Source organism: Staurois parvus, unplaced genomic scaffold (assembly GCF_062004578.1).
Source record: "Staurois parvus isolate SC_StPar_1 unplaced genomic scaffold, SC_StPar_1.0 ptg001114l, whole genome shotgun sequence".
NCBI lineage: Eukaryota > Metazoa > Chordata > Amphibia > Anura > Ranidae > Staurois > Staurois parvus.
Genome location: NW_028318910.1, coordinates 41,100 through 55,521, shown reverse-complemented (window position 1 = coordinate 55,521; position 14,422 = coordinate 41,100). Strand labels below are relative to the sequence as shown.

At 46.4% G+C, this 14,422-nt stretch overlaps 1 protein-coding gene across 1 annotated transcript; it reads left to right on the top strand.

The window, feature by feature from the left end:
- The first annotated feature begins 334 nt into the window (after positions 1–334).
- Positions 335–13,565, top strand: LOC149440084 (taste receptor type 1 member 1-like). The gene is made up of 4 exons (XM_089658957.1): positions 335–921; positions 5,312–5,521; positions 8,043–8,163; positions 11,203–13,565. Exons 1-4 carry the CDS (start codon positions 451–453, stop codon positions 12,135–12,137), a joined length of 1,737 nt encoding a protein of 578 aa, XP_089515083.1. The 5' UTR covers positions 335–450; the 3' UTR covers positions 12,138–13,565.
- Positions 13,566–14,422: the final 857 nt, after the last annotated feature.

Below are 14,422 nucleotides of genomic sequence, written 5' to 3'. Positions count from 1 at the left end.
GGGGCCCCATGAGTTGTCAGTCTGCCCCTGGTTCTAACGGAAGTACTCAAGCGCAGACTGAGTCGGTTCCGTTACTCAAGTCTTGCCTAGACAGCTGTTAATCTTTTCAGGAATAACCTTTAGTAAGCACTTGCTGGAGGTGAATACTGTATCATTTACAGAATATCTGCTTTATTTCAGATCAGTTACTCGGCCACTCATGAGCAGCTCAGCAATAAGAAGATCTATCCATCCTTCCTTCGCACCATCCCCAGCGACAAGCTCCAAGTAGAAGTCATCCTAAACCTGCTGCAGAGGTTCCGGTGGACGTGGGTGGCGATAGTCGGCAGTGACGATGTCTATGGCCGTCAGGGTTTACAAGACTTGAATACCTTGGCGAGTAAAAATGGCATCTGCATAGCGTACCAGGGCCTGATCCCGTACAGCACAGACACAACCGTGGTCAAGAAGATGGTGGCCAACATTGTCCAGACCAGAGTCAAGGCGACCGTGGTCTTCTCAGTCTATTTAAACGCAAGGATATTTTTTCAAGAAGTCATAAATGCCAACATCACTGACTTTGTCTGGATCGGGAGTGAAAGCTGGTCAATGGACACTCAAATCGCAGCATTCACCAATACCAAAAGGATCGGCTCGGTATTAGGAGTTTCGGTGGGCCAGGTCTATTTCCCAAAGATCGTCCAATTTGAAACGGACTATGTCACATCTCTGAAGATGGAAACAATGGACCAGAATGGCTGCAACCAAGTCTGCCTGGACTGCCATGCCTTCACACTGCAGACCATGCCCATCCCCACTCTGTTTGCCATGTCAGCTTCTTTCAATGTCTATTCTGCAGTGTACACCATCGCAAATGCCCTACATGATCTACTCGACTGTCAATCTGGACAGTGCAGTAACAACACATTCTACCCATGGCAAGTAAGTCATATTATTCAACCATTTCCTATGCCAGAGCCGCGTTTGCATTTTTTTTGCACATGCAGTAAAATGTATGATTTAGCCTAAACTAAATTAAAGCTAATTCTAGTGTACATAAGCACAATTTATTACCTATTTTTTGGTAAAGTATAAAAGATGGCGTTACCCCGAGTAAATAGATACCAAACATGTCAAGCCTTAAATCCCAGAAATATAGAATTGTCTCCTGCGCCACTACGTATAATGGTACTATTCAGCAGCCAGCACTGACGATGTCACAATCACAACACCAACATTAGTCAAGAGAAATGATAGAAAAATAGTGCAGCGCTCAAACCGGGATAAAATATATTATATCAGGTGACATATATATGATTGAAAGTGACTCACACAGCCGTACCTCTTATATACATAAATGGGCTGGTGATGACATATTCTCAAGCAACTAAATCATGCATTTAAGTGACTATATGCATATTGCAATAAATGGTGTCCATGTGCATAAATTTCCATGCAGGTGAAGACTGTAAGTGTCAATCCTCAAATAGGTGAAGTGCCCCCTCACCTTCCTGCCCAGGCCCCTAGGGACCAATGAGCCTTTTGATATATGGTGGGTCTTGGATAGATCCTTCAGATGATGGATCCCTCGAGAAGTAATGGTGGGACTCTCCTCCTCTAATCTCCTATACCAGAGCGTTGGTGGTATCGAAGGTGCCCTTCCCACAGGGTCATCAATAAGGAGAGAGAACTTATATAGTGTAAAACCGCTTTATTATAAGAGTGATAAAATCACAAAACTACTCACACATTCACATGTAAAAACGAGCCTTCACACCACTCAAAGGGTGTACTGTATTCAGGGACTGAGAGCACCAAGATGGCGCCCGCGCCGGATATGACGTCAGAACGTTCGTGTAAGCTCCTCCCACTGGCGTATCTACGCGTTACGTCACTTCAACCACGTGACTTCATCATTGAGTGGTGTGAAGGCTCGTTTTTACATGTGAATGTGTGAGTAGTTTTGTGATTTTATCACTCTTATAATAAAGCGGTTTTACACTATATAAGTTCTCTCTCCTTATTGATGACCCTGTGGGAAGGGCACCTTCGATACCACCAACGCTCTGGTATAGGAGATTAGAGGAGGAGAGTCCCACCATTACTTCTCGAGGGATCCATCATCTGAAGGATCTATCCAAGACCCACCATATATCAAAAGGCTCATTGGTCCCTAGGGGCCTGGGCAGGAAGGTGAGGGGGCACTTCACCTATTTGAGGATTGACACTTACAGTCTTCACCTGCATGGAAATTTATGCACATGGACACCATTTATTGCAATATGCATATAGTCACTTAAATGCATGATTTAGTTGCTTGAGAATATGTCATCACCAGCCCATTTATGTATATAAGAGGTACGGCTGTGTGAGTCACTTTCAATCATATATATGTCACCTGATATAATATATTTCAAGCCTTAAATCCCAACTCCTGTAAATTTGAGAATTGGAGCAGCGCACACATTGCAAGGGTTAATTGCTCAATTAAGTGTAGGCGACTTGGCATGGTACACTATATTGCCAAACGTATTGGGCCCGCCCTCCAAATCATGTGATTCAGGTGTTCCAATCCCCTCCCAATCATGTGATTCAGGTGTTCCAATCCCCTCCCAATCATGTGATTCAGGTGTTCCAACCCCCTCCTAATCATGCGATTCAGGTGTTCCAATCCCCTCCCAATCATGTGATTCAGGTGTTCCAATCCCTTCCATATCATGTGATTCAGGTGTTCCAATCCCCTCCATATCATGTGATTCAGGTGTTCCAATCCCCTCCAAATCATGTGATTCAGGTGTTCCAATCCCCTCCCAATCATGTGATTCAGGTGTTCCAATCCCCTCCATATCATGTGATTCAGGTGTTCCAATCCCCTCCCAATCATGTGATTCAGGTGTTCCAATCCCCTCCCAATCATGGGATTCAGGTGCTCCAATCCCCTCCCAATCATGTGATTCAGGTGCTCCAATCCCCTTCATGGACACAGGTGTATACAATCAAGCCCCTACGCATGCAGACTGCTTCTACAAACATTGGTGAAAGAATGGGTCGCTCTCAGGAGCTCAGTGACTCCAAGCGTGGTCCCGTGATAGGTGGTCACCTGTGCAATAAGTCCATCCGTGACATTTCCTGGCTACTAAATATTTCACGCTCAACTGTTAGTGGGATTATAACAAAGTGGAAGCCACTGGGAACAACAGCCACTCAGCCACCAAGTGGTAGGCCACGTCACATGACAGAGCGGGGTCAGCGCATGCTGAAGCGCACAGTGCGCAGAAGTCACCAACTGTCTGCAGAGTCAATAGATAAAGACCTCCAAACTTGGTGTGACCTTCAGATGAGCCCAACAACAGTGTGTAGAGAGTTTCATGGAATGGGTTTCCATGGCCGAGCAGCTGCATCCAAGCCTTCCATCACCAAGTGCAATGCAAAGCGTCGGATGCTGTGGTGTAAAGCACGCTGCAAATTTTTTTATTGCTCTCACTCCCATATTCATGGTTTAAGGTCTTCCAAAGGTGGCTTCCCTGAAGGGATGTTGTCTCAGCCAGTACGGTGTTCAGTTTTGCGCCACATTTGAAAGCTGGAAAGGCTTAAGCCGATCTTCCTCAGACACAGAGATGTCCATGAGTGTCCCTTTGCTGTCCCTACTTGACAGGAACCTATCCCTAATGCAAGACCAACCTCTCATTCACATTTAGGTCTCTGTTTGAAACTTCACCACCCAGCAGGGGGTATAATTAACCCCTTATGAGTCCAAGATAGCCACCGAAATATTGAGAGAGCTCTGTGCCCAATGAAATTCAGGCTCTCCCAAGATGGCGCCTGGAAAGGTTTCTTCACGGTAAGAGCTGTGAGAATGTGGAATAGACTCCCTCAAGAGTTGGTTGGGGCTAGCTCAGTGGATTGCTCTAGGAAAGTCCTGGATTCTTTCTTGGATACACAGAATATAACTGGATATAACATTTATAGGGAAAGTTGATCCAGGGAATATCTGATTGCCTCTCGGGGGATCAGAAAGGAATTTTTTTCCATGCAGGAGGAAATTGGATCGTGCTTTGCTGGGCTTTTTTTCCTTCCTCTGGATCAACTGTGGGTGTAGGATTATAACTTTTTTTTTTTCTATGGTTGAACTGGATGGACTTTTGTCTTTTTTCAGCCAGACTAACTATGTAAGACCATCCTCTCATTCACATTTACGTTGTCTGAAACTTCACCACCCAGCAGGGGGTATAATTAACCCCTTCTGAGTCAAAGATGGCCACCGAAATCTTGAGAGAGCTCTGTGCCCAATGAAATTCAGGCTCTCCCAAGATGGCGCCTGGAGTCCAAGGCTGAGGACACATTGGCCTTCTCTAGCACCCAGGAGTAAATAACATTGGCTACATGACTGCTTTGTTGACCACAAAAGTAGGAAGTGATTTAGTGACCCTGCAATTGCTGTACCACCTCGTAGGCCTTGATAAGCTGACAAATCACAAGTTCCTGCTCCTCAAATTACCATCAGCTATACTTACACCTGCCTACACCCTGTCTTGATGACCACGGTCTTTGGGACAAGAAGCAAAGGAGCATCTTCTTACTGGGGTCATCCCCGACTTCTACAAAGTTAAGAATTAATCTTGAATTTTGTATTGCTCTCACTCCCATGTTCACGGTTTAAGGTCTTCCAAAGGTGGCTTCCCTGAAGGGATGTTGTCTCAGCCAGTACGGTGTTCAGTTTTGCGTCACATTTGAAAGCTGGAAAGGCTTAAGCCGATCTTCCTCAGACACAGAGGTGTCCATGAGTGTCCCTATGCTGTCCCTACTTGACAGGAACCTATCCTTAATGCAAGACCAACCTCTCATTCACATTTAGGTCTCTGTCTGAAACTTCACCACCCAGCAGGGGGTATAAATAACCCCTTATGAGTCCAAGATGGCCACCGAAATATTGAGAGAGCTCTGTGTCCAATGAAATTCAGGCTCTCCCAAGATGGCGCCTGGAGTCCAAGGCTGAGGACACATTGGCCTTCTCCAGCACCCAGGAGTAAATAACATTGGCTACATGACTGCTTTGTTGACCACAAAAGTAGGAAGTGATTTAGTGACCGTGCAACTGCTGCACCACCTCGTAGGCCTTGCCAATTTGACAAAGCACAGAAGTTCCCGCTCCTCAAACTACCATCAGCTATACTTACACTTGCCTACATCCTGTCTTGAGGACCACGGTCTTTGGGACAAGAAGCAAAGGAGCATCTTCCTACTGGGGTCTTCCCCGATTTCTACAAAGCAGGGTGGTGTACTTTTGAGGTTTTACCGTTCACTGGCTAAATTCTTGTATTTTTGTCCGTAGCTTCTGCAAAAGGTGAAGAACGTGAATTTCACTCTCTACAATCAGACCATTAATTTCGACAGTAATGGAAACCCGGCCACTGGCTATGACATAGTCATGTGGTCCTGGAGCGGTGACACCCCAACCGCCACCGTCGTCGGCTCCTACAGTAAAACTTCACAGAGGTTGCAGTTGAATGATAAACTCCAGTGGCACACCAAGGACAATACGGTGAGTTGGCCCAAGAAGTTATTTTCTAGCCTTGCTTCCAATATCTGGCAGCCTGTATTGTTCCCTTCCAAAGCTGGTTGGGTCAACTCCATATTGTATTCTCTTTATCGTTGATTGCCATTTTCCATGTGGCACAGAGCCAGGGGAGGACTGATAACTCATGGGGCCCCCGGGCAATAGGGGATCATGGGGCCCCTGTGTCCTTGACCACACTGAAAGCACACCCATAAAAGCCTATAAAAGGTACCAAGGGCATTTCATGGGGCCCCCTACTGACCCCGGGCCCTCGGGCAGTGCCCGAACGCTCGAATGGTCAGTCCACCCCTGCACAGAGCACTCTTAAAGTGGAAGTCCAGGCTATTGGATAACTAAGCTTCTCCTATCCCACCTGTCTAACTACCCTGTGAAAAGAAGATGTGTATACTTACCTATTCTGAGGGTGTTTTGATCTGGTCACGTGATCTCCCCAGCGGCTTCAGGGAGAGGAGAGATCTGCAACAATTGAAATGCCTGGGTGGTGATGTCACCCATAGGCTTGCTATGGAGAATCTGTTGTTGGCTGTCCTCCTCTCCCCTGAAGCCGCTGCTGGGAACCAATCACATGACTGGACTGGAGGGCCTCAGAGGTATCTTCCTTTCATGGGGTAGTTAGAATATGATTTAGAAGTGGGTGGGAGCTTGCTTAAGCATACTTAGGCAATAGCCTGGAATTCTACATTAATAGGTGGGTCCAGGACACCTCCTGGGCTCTAGTAATGATTGGGAGCTGGTGGGACTGGTTCCCGATCATGCGACCACTGTGACAGCAATCGCGGTGTTCACATGATCACGCAGAAACTCCTACCCCCTGGGCATAGTAGCCCAGTTATAGGGAAGCCCAGGCTGGGCAGGAGGGGGTTACTAGGTTGATGTAAAGTCTACAGTCATTTTCAACACTTAACTCTGCAGCTTTAATACAAATGATGAATGGCAATCCCGATATGAAGGTGCTTCTTAATGCTTCCTATTATGAGGTGACAACGCTCTGCCCGGTCTCCCGACTGTTTTGCTGTGTTGCCACCTGGTCCACACCAAGTTGATAGGATTGGCAAATTAAACCCACGTATTTAATTGATGCCACCAGCAGGAAACCCATGTGGCTGTAGAGACTGAACCAAATGGCATTCCCTTAGAATTTACATCTTCTTTAGGATCATGTTCTCTGTGGCCTTAAATTGTGAGGTCACTTCGATTCTAAGGAGCCTACCATCTGTGCCATTTAGGTGGTGTAATTCCTTTGGCCCTAACACTATTACTGTGAAATATCTGTGTCATATAACTGCAAATAGGAGGGAAATGAAGGCAGACAGAGATATCAGATAGACAGTATACTACGGACCCCCAATATAATGAGGTTTGTTTGATGCCCTATTCAGAAAAAGGTTTGTGAATACCTAACCATCACACGTGAATGCGCTTGCTGGGCATCTCACTCCAAAACCTTGGTCATTAATATGCAGTTGACCCTCCTTTGTGGCTACAACTCTTCTGGGAAGGCTTTGCATAAGATTTTGGAAGGTGTCTGTGGGAATTTATGCCCATTTGTGAGGTCAGGTATTGATGTTGGATGAGAAGACCTGGCTCACCATTGGGGTTCCAATTTATCCCAAAGGTGATGAGTAGGGTTGAGGTCAGGGCTCTGTGCTAGACACTCAGGTTCCTCCACATCAAACCATGTCTTTATGGGGCTGATTTTGTGCACAGTCATGCTGGAACAGATAACGATCTATCAAAGACTGTTGCCGTGAGACTGGAAGTACACGGGAAGACTAGAACTCCTGTCTTTCAAAAGAACGTTGGTAAGGTCAGGTACTGATGTAGGATGAGAAGACCTGGCTCACCATAGAGATTCCGATTTATCCCAAAGGTGTTGAGTAGGGTTGAGGTCAGGGCTCTGTGCTAGACACTCAGGTTCTTCCACATCAAACCATGTCTTTATGGGGCTGGCTTTGTGCACAGTCATGCTGGAACAGATAAGGATCTATAGAAGACTGTTGCCATGAGACTGGAAGCACACGGGAAGGCTAGAACTCCATTGGTGAGGTCAGGTACTGATGTTGGTTGAGAAGACCTGGTTCACAATAGCCATTCCATGTGATCCCAAAGGTGTTCAGTAGGGTTGAGTTCAAGGCTCTGTGCAGGACACCCGGGTTCCTCCACTCCAAGCTGGTTAAACCATGTCTTTATGGAGCTGGTATTCTACACAGAGCACCGTCACGGTAGAACAGAAAAGGGTCTTCACCATACTATTACACACTATTGTGAAACATTCCTTTGTATGCATGTAGCATTAATAGCACCCTTCAAACACCTGAGCTCATTCGTTTTGAAGGATGTTCAATGGTATACTTTGGTTTTGAGTTCCAGGAGCCCAACGCTTTTGGTTCTGAAAACACGTCTAAAGAACAAATTTCTAACAAGAGGCTGAATAGGGACCATATCATAAAGTAAACCGACCATTTATTGTTCTCTTTGCACACAGGTACCAGAATCGGTTTGTTCTAAAGAATGTGGAAGGGGAGAAAGAAGGGTCCAGACTGGGTCCCACATCTGCTGCTTTGAGTGTATCCCATGCCCAAAAATGAGTTTTCTCAATACAAGCAGTGAGTTACTAATAACTGTGTTTACATATATGACCATTTAAAAAAAAAAACCAGTTCTCATAATTCTATATTAGGAGGTCTTTCTGATACACATCTTGAGTTGTTTTAGGACATTTTCTTAAAGGCTCCGTTGGACGTTTTTAGTGGACTGTGGCCCAGCAGACAGCCCTGGGCCACTCACCAAACATCCATGGCAATCACATGAGAGAAAGGGAAGTAGAACGTCACATAAGAGAAAGGGAACTGAACAACATGTATCTCCATATCTTGAAATACAGGGTGTTCTGTACTTTGTCCCTCATGGTTGAAAGAGGAGTATGTGCTGCTAAGATGGAGGAAGTCATACTTGTTGCTTTGCCCTATGATGTATGTATTTTAGAGTACATGTGTCGAACACAAGGCCCGTGGGCCGAATCCGGCCCGCCAGGCCATTTTATGTGCCCCCACCCCACATCAGATCCTTCTCTAAGCGCTTCTCTAAGCAGCTGTAAAGAGAGTTGTCTCTATTTCCCCTCCCCCAGGTCCTCACCTCAGCAGTCAGCAGCAGAGGAGGAGAGAACTTCTACACCAGATCCTGAGCTTGTAGTGTGGAGAAGCTCGTCTCTGCCCTCTGTCCCTATCAGGAATGGACTCAGCACTGGTGGTGGGACTCACCTGCCGTGTGGGCTGCAGTACCAGGGCTGACCAGCGGGTGCTCTCAGCAGCCAGAAGCTCACTCCTGCAATCAGCCATCACCTGGGGCTGATTGCAGGAGGTATATTTAAGGAATGGCCAGACCTGCAGTCAGTGCCTTGGTGTATGTTTCCCATGAGCCCCTTTACCTGGTATTCTGTGTTCCTGCCTATCTGCCTAGTTGCTGACCCTGCTTTGATCCTGACCTCTGCTGACCGTCTCCTGTTGAACCCCTGGCTTGCCTGACCATCCTTCTGCCTGATCCTCTGTACCGCGCTGCCCGTGAGTTACTGAACCCGGCTTGTTACCCTGACTATTCTCTGCCTGCTCCTCCGGTACCTCACTGCCCGCACGTTGCTGACCTGGCCTGCCTGACTACGCCTGACGCTACCCAGATGATCCATCCATCCCGCACGGATCCAGTCACTACTGTCCAAACCTGCCAGCCCCTTCACATCAGGTTTTCCCCCGGTACATACCCTCGGCGGAACCCTCTACCACAGTTGGGTGCACTCAGGGGCCGCAACCTGGTCTCAGTCCTGCGCCAAGTCCATCCCCACCATCAGGGGCTCTGGTGAAAAGGCAGACTGGGGCTAAGGCTGGCCATACATTATAGGATTATCTGGAGATTTTTGGTTTAGATTTACCAAAAACCATATAATAGGAGGACAAACCTAAACAACACTTTCAGTTGTATCCAATTAGGCAGGCCCTTGCACTACACAGTTGAAGGTAAATCTAAAGGAAATTGGGCAGAAAATTGGAAGATAATTGTATAATGTATGGCCAGCCTTAGACTCCGTGCCCTGGGGAATCCTGTTCTGTGGGTCACTAGAGATCCCGCCGGCCGGTGCCTGACAGTACCTTACGGCCCGCCTGACCATTCCACCTCTCCAGCCCTGACTACGCCTGTGTTCCTGAAGCCTGCTACTTCCCTGTGTCAGTCCACACATTTCTGGTCACACCCGGATCCCTGACAGTCCCCATGTCAGCAGTATGGAGGAGGACATAACTCTTCCTACACATCCTGCCTCTCTCTGTGCACTGCCCCTGGTCTCAGCATTCAGCAGACTCCAGCAGCTAACTCTAAGCTCTTCTCTGGTCCTCCTCCAGACTCTGTATCTTATGCTTCCCAGCTCCGTCCCCAGGTTCTTCCTGGCAGCAGCACAAGGTAAAGGGGGTGCCCTGTAATGCAAGGATGGGGGGGTTAGGACATCTAGTCTTACAGACACAACGGGCCCTTTGAGGGCTGCCATAATGCCGGTGTGATGAAATCCGCATGAAGTGCCTGCGAAATCGAGTTTGACACCCCTGCTTTATAGTGAACATGTCTGTAAGAGAAGAGAAAGCACCCTCTCCCTCTAAAGCAGGGGTGTCAAACTGGTGGCCCTCCAGCTGTTGCGAAACTACAAGTCCCATCATGCCTCTACCCTTGGGAGTCATGCTTGTAACTGTCTATCTTGCAATGCCTCATGGGACTTGTAGTTTGGCAACAACTGGAGGGCCGCCAGTTTGACACCCGTGCTCTAAAGAATCTTCAGAACTTCTGGAAATGCTAGATTTCTAGTTTCCCCTGTTCAAAATGGTTACTCCCGCCAGCTGCTATGTTACTAGAGGACACAGTAGTGATGAAGGCCACAAGAAAAGAACTAACCATGCTCAACCAGGTGGATCTAGTGGTGTGTGGGCAACGTTGCTGAGGCTAACTCTCCCATAAACCTTTCCAACAAACTGCATGCAAAAGCTGGCACTCGTCTATGGGCTGTACTAAGGTAGCATCACAATTCCCTAGTACTCACAGTCCGATGGGACCCCTGGGTCCTGTGATGATAGAGGCTGAAATAACGATGGGACCTCCAAGTCCTGCAAAGAATCTGCCTGCACTTCAAACCAACGACCCCAACGCCGACAGGTGGAAGTGCTAACCATTTAGCCACTGTGCTGCCCATTGCCATGGCTATGACCTTGGTTTAGACGGAATCATTGGCTCATCCCTAATCACGAACAATATATGAAGATGGAAATAAATGTTCGAGTTGCAAAACGACATAAAAATGTAAAAATCTCCCGACAGATAAAACAGTAGAAAAAAAAGGAGATTCCATAGGAATCCAAAGAAATATTCTGTAGGAAGAAACAACTGCTACGAGACGCCACTAGATCAGTAGCTGTTCTGGTGGAGGGCAGGGTTGGGAAAACTAGACAAGAGGAAAGTCATATGGAAGGAACTGGACATATCAAGATCAAGAGAGTGTACATTTTCAGGTGTCTGAATGAGTTTTGGGTGGACTTGGGGCTTTTTCTCTCTTTACAATATAACTTTATTTATGTAAACGAAATGACAAAATCAATATTTATGTTCTCTAGATGTATATTCGTGTCAGCCTTGTGGAACTGATCAGTGGTCACCAATGAAAAGTGACGTCTGTTACAACCGAACCTTGGAATACCTACCTTGGACTGACCCATTGTCCCTCGTTCTTCTGACTCTGGTTACATTGTTGCTCTTAGTGACCATAGCAATAGCCGTTGTATTCGTTATCAATCTGAACACTCCGGTAGTGAAATCGGCGGGAGGGAAGATGTGCCTGGGGATGTTAACGTCTTTAGCGCTCTCTCTTTGTACCTTATACTGCTATTTTGGCAAGCCTGGAATCATCAAGTGTATGGTGAGGCAACCCATCTTTGCCGTGAGTTTCACCGTCTGCTTCGCTTGCATCGTGGTCCATGCGTTTCAGATTGTGTGCATTTTCAAGATGGCCACCCATATGCCAAGAGTATACGACATCTGGGTGAAGAAGAATGGCTCGGACGTCTTCATTGCCGTCAGTTCCACCATTCAGGTCCTGATCTCCGTCGTGTGGATCGTGGTGAAGCCTCCAAGGCCTGTAGCCGATTATTCCATCTTTCCGGATCAGATCATACTGAAATGTTCCGAGGCCGTATCTGTCGGCTCCATCGCTGAAATTATTTTCATTGCTTTCCTCAGCATGATATGTTTTATCTTCTGCTACATGGGGAAAGATTTACCGGCAAACTACAATGAGGCCAAGTGCATCTCATTCAGTTTGCTGGTCTACTTTATCTCCTGGATCTCGTTCTTCACCACGTACATCGTCTATCAAGGGAAGTACCTTGCAGCGGCTAACGTGGGCGCCGTGCTCCTCAGCGTTTTTGGGATTCTAGCTGGATATTTTACTCCAAAATGTTACATCATCCTGTTCAGACCAGAAATGAACACTACGGAACATTTCCAGAGCGCCATCCAAGATTACACCAAGAAACAGTCGGCCCACGAGTAATGATCATACGAGCGTTTCTAAGTCAATTGGGTTGATGATTCTGGAACAATATTTAGACTGAAAAGTGTCTTGGAAATTCGCTTTAACGAATTTCTCCTTATGAGTGAGTACTCGCAGTTGGATGCGCAGAAATCCCCCATAAAGCTGTGCGAATCTCGCTTACCACGACTGCAGCTAAACTACACGATTCCTGCCCATCCAAATGGGTTAGCTCTGTTGAAATGTGGGGAATGGAGCTCCGTTACCCAAGAATGATCAGGCAACACTCTCCGGATGATGTTTGAATTCACATAGAGGAAATTTTCATTCTCCCCTCTGGTTTTATTACAAATACACACACGCCCCCCCACATGAATAAGGTCAATCCCCTCCCACAGAACAATGCAATGGGGAGTGCCTATACACAGGATGTACATTCCGATTGGAGCATAGCCTTTCCTATTATCTATCACTGGTCCTCCCCCATGAGCCTTCTGAGGTCAGCAGACTTCCTCCCCTTCCCCCCATGAGCCTTCTGAGGTCAGCAGACTTCCTCCCCTTCCCCCTATGAGCCCTCTGAGGTCAGCAGACTTCCTCTCCTTCCACCCATGAGCCCTCTGTGGAGAGCATATCTCCTCCCCTTCCCCCCATGAGCCCTCTATGGAGAGCATACTTCCTGTCCTACTAGCTCCTATTGGTATGCAAATTCCTTGTACAAGCATTCCCTAGAAACACCAGTCTGTACCTGGATGGGCCCGATACGATCTTTATTAAAACACATCCATCCAGATACAGTTCAGGTCGGTAATGGGTTGTAAGATATGCATAAGCCTACACGTGGAGTTCGTACCGCTTGGCGCCTTGCGTTACGAAGTCCATGTGGTACTATGCTGCTGATATGTGGATACAGGCCTGCGGCCTGCCGCCGGCGGCATTCGCATCGAATGCCGTGGTGGCATACACGCCGGTCTATAAGCGCAGATCTGCCATCTCATCCATTACCGAGCTGAGTACTGTAATACATACATTGTACATGCGCATGGCCCAATTGCAGCCTTCAGAGCTTTAATTAAGCCACACGAGAGACATATGAATAACACTCATATATGACACATTTAGAGTTCAACCAACAATACAAAATTTCCATGACAAAAGGTAGAGAAACTACTCACAAAAACATGGTTTGTCAAATGAAAAGAAAATCTGAAACCAGAGGCTGGAGGGAAGTGAGCATAGAGCAACCAATCACATTCCAGCTGTAGTGCTTTGAGCTTTATTGATTATTGAATAGCCCAGTATTACATACAAGGAGGTTGGCATCAAGTGTAATTGTATATTTTTATTATCCACTTCCCAGTCAGAGCAATTTTTTTAAAGTAGCAAATCCTTTGTGTTTTTTTTTTTGTTTGTTTAAAACATTGAGCACAATAAAATAAAAATTTGGTAAAATTCTTTCCTCGGCCCTTGCAGTTTACAACAAATCTTTACAACAAATAAAATTCTCTCTCTAGCACTTGCAGATGACAGCTTCCATTAATGAAGGCTCCCACACTCCCTGAACCACCCATCACAGGTAAGTAGACAGTTTCCAGCCAGTTTCTTGGCCCGGAGAAGGAGAGAGGGGAGGGAGGAACAAGAGAATGCCTTGCCATTAGGTGGGGTATGTATAATACATACGGGGGGATATGATCTCCATGTATAATACATACGGGGGGATATGATCTCCATGTATAATACATAAGGGGGGGATATGATCTCCATGTATAATACATAAGGGGGATATGATCTCCATGTATAATACATAAGGGGGGATATGATCTCCATGTATAATACATACGGGGGGGGATATGATCTCCATGTATAATACATAAGGGGGGATATGATCTCCATGTATAATACATAAGGGGGATATGATCACCATGTATAATACATAAGGGGGGGATATGATCTCCATGTATAATACATAAGGGGGGATATGATCTCCATGTATAATACATAAGGGGGGATATGATCTCCATGTATAATACATAAGGGAGGATATGATCTCCATGTATAATACATAAGGGGGGATATGATCTCCATGTATAATACATAAGGGGGGGGGGATATGATCTCCATGTATAATACATAAGGGAGATATGATCTCCATGTATAATACATAAGGGGGGATATGATCTCCATGTATAATACATAAGGGGGGATATGATCTCCATGTATAATACATAAGAGGGATATGATCTCCATGTATAATACATAAGGGGGGATATGATCTCCATGTATAATACATACGGGGGGGGGGGGGATAT

Coding starts and splice junctions, on each gene's coding strand:
- LOC149440084 (XM_089658957.1), top strand. CDS start 451: ATGGTGGCCAACATTGTCCAGACCAGAGTCAAGGCGACCGTGGTCTTC. Junction 922..5,311: donor ACACATTCTACCCATGGCAA/GTAAGTCATATT, acceptor TTTTGTCCGTAG/CTTCTGCAAAAGGTGAAGAA. Junction 8,164..11,202: donor GAGTTTTCTCAATACAAGCA/GTGAGTTACTAA, acceptor TATGTTCTCTAG/ATGTATATTCGTGTCAGCCT.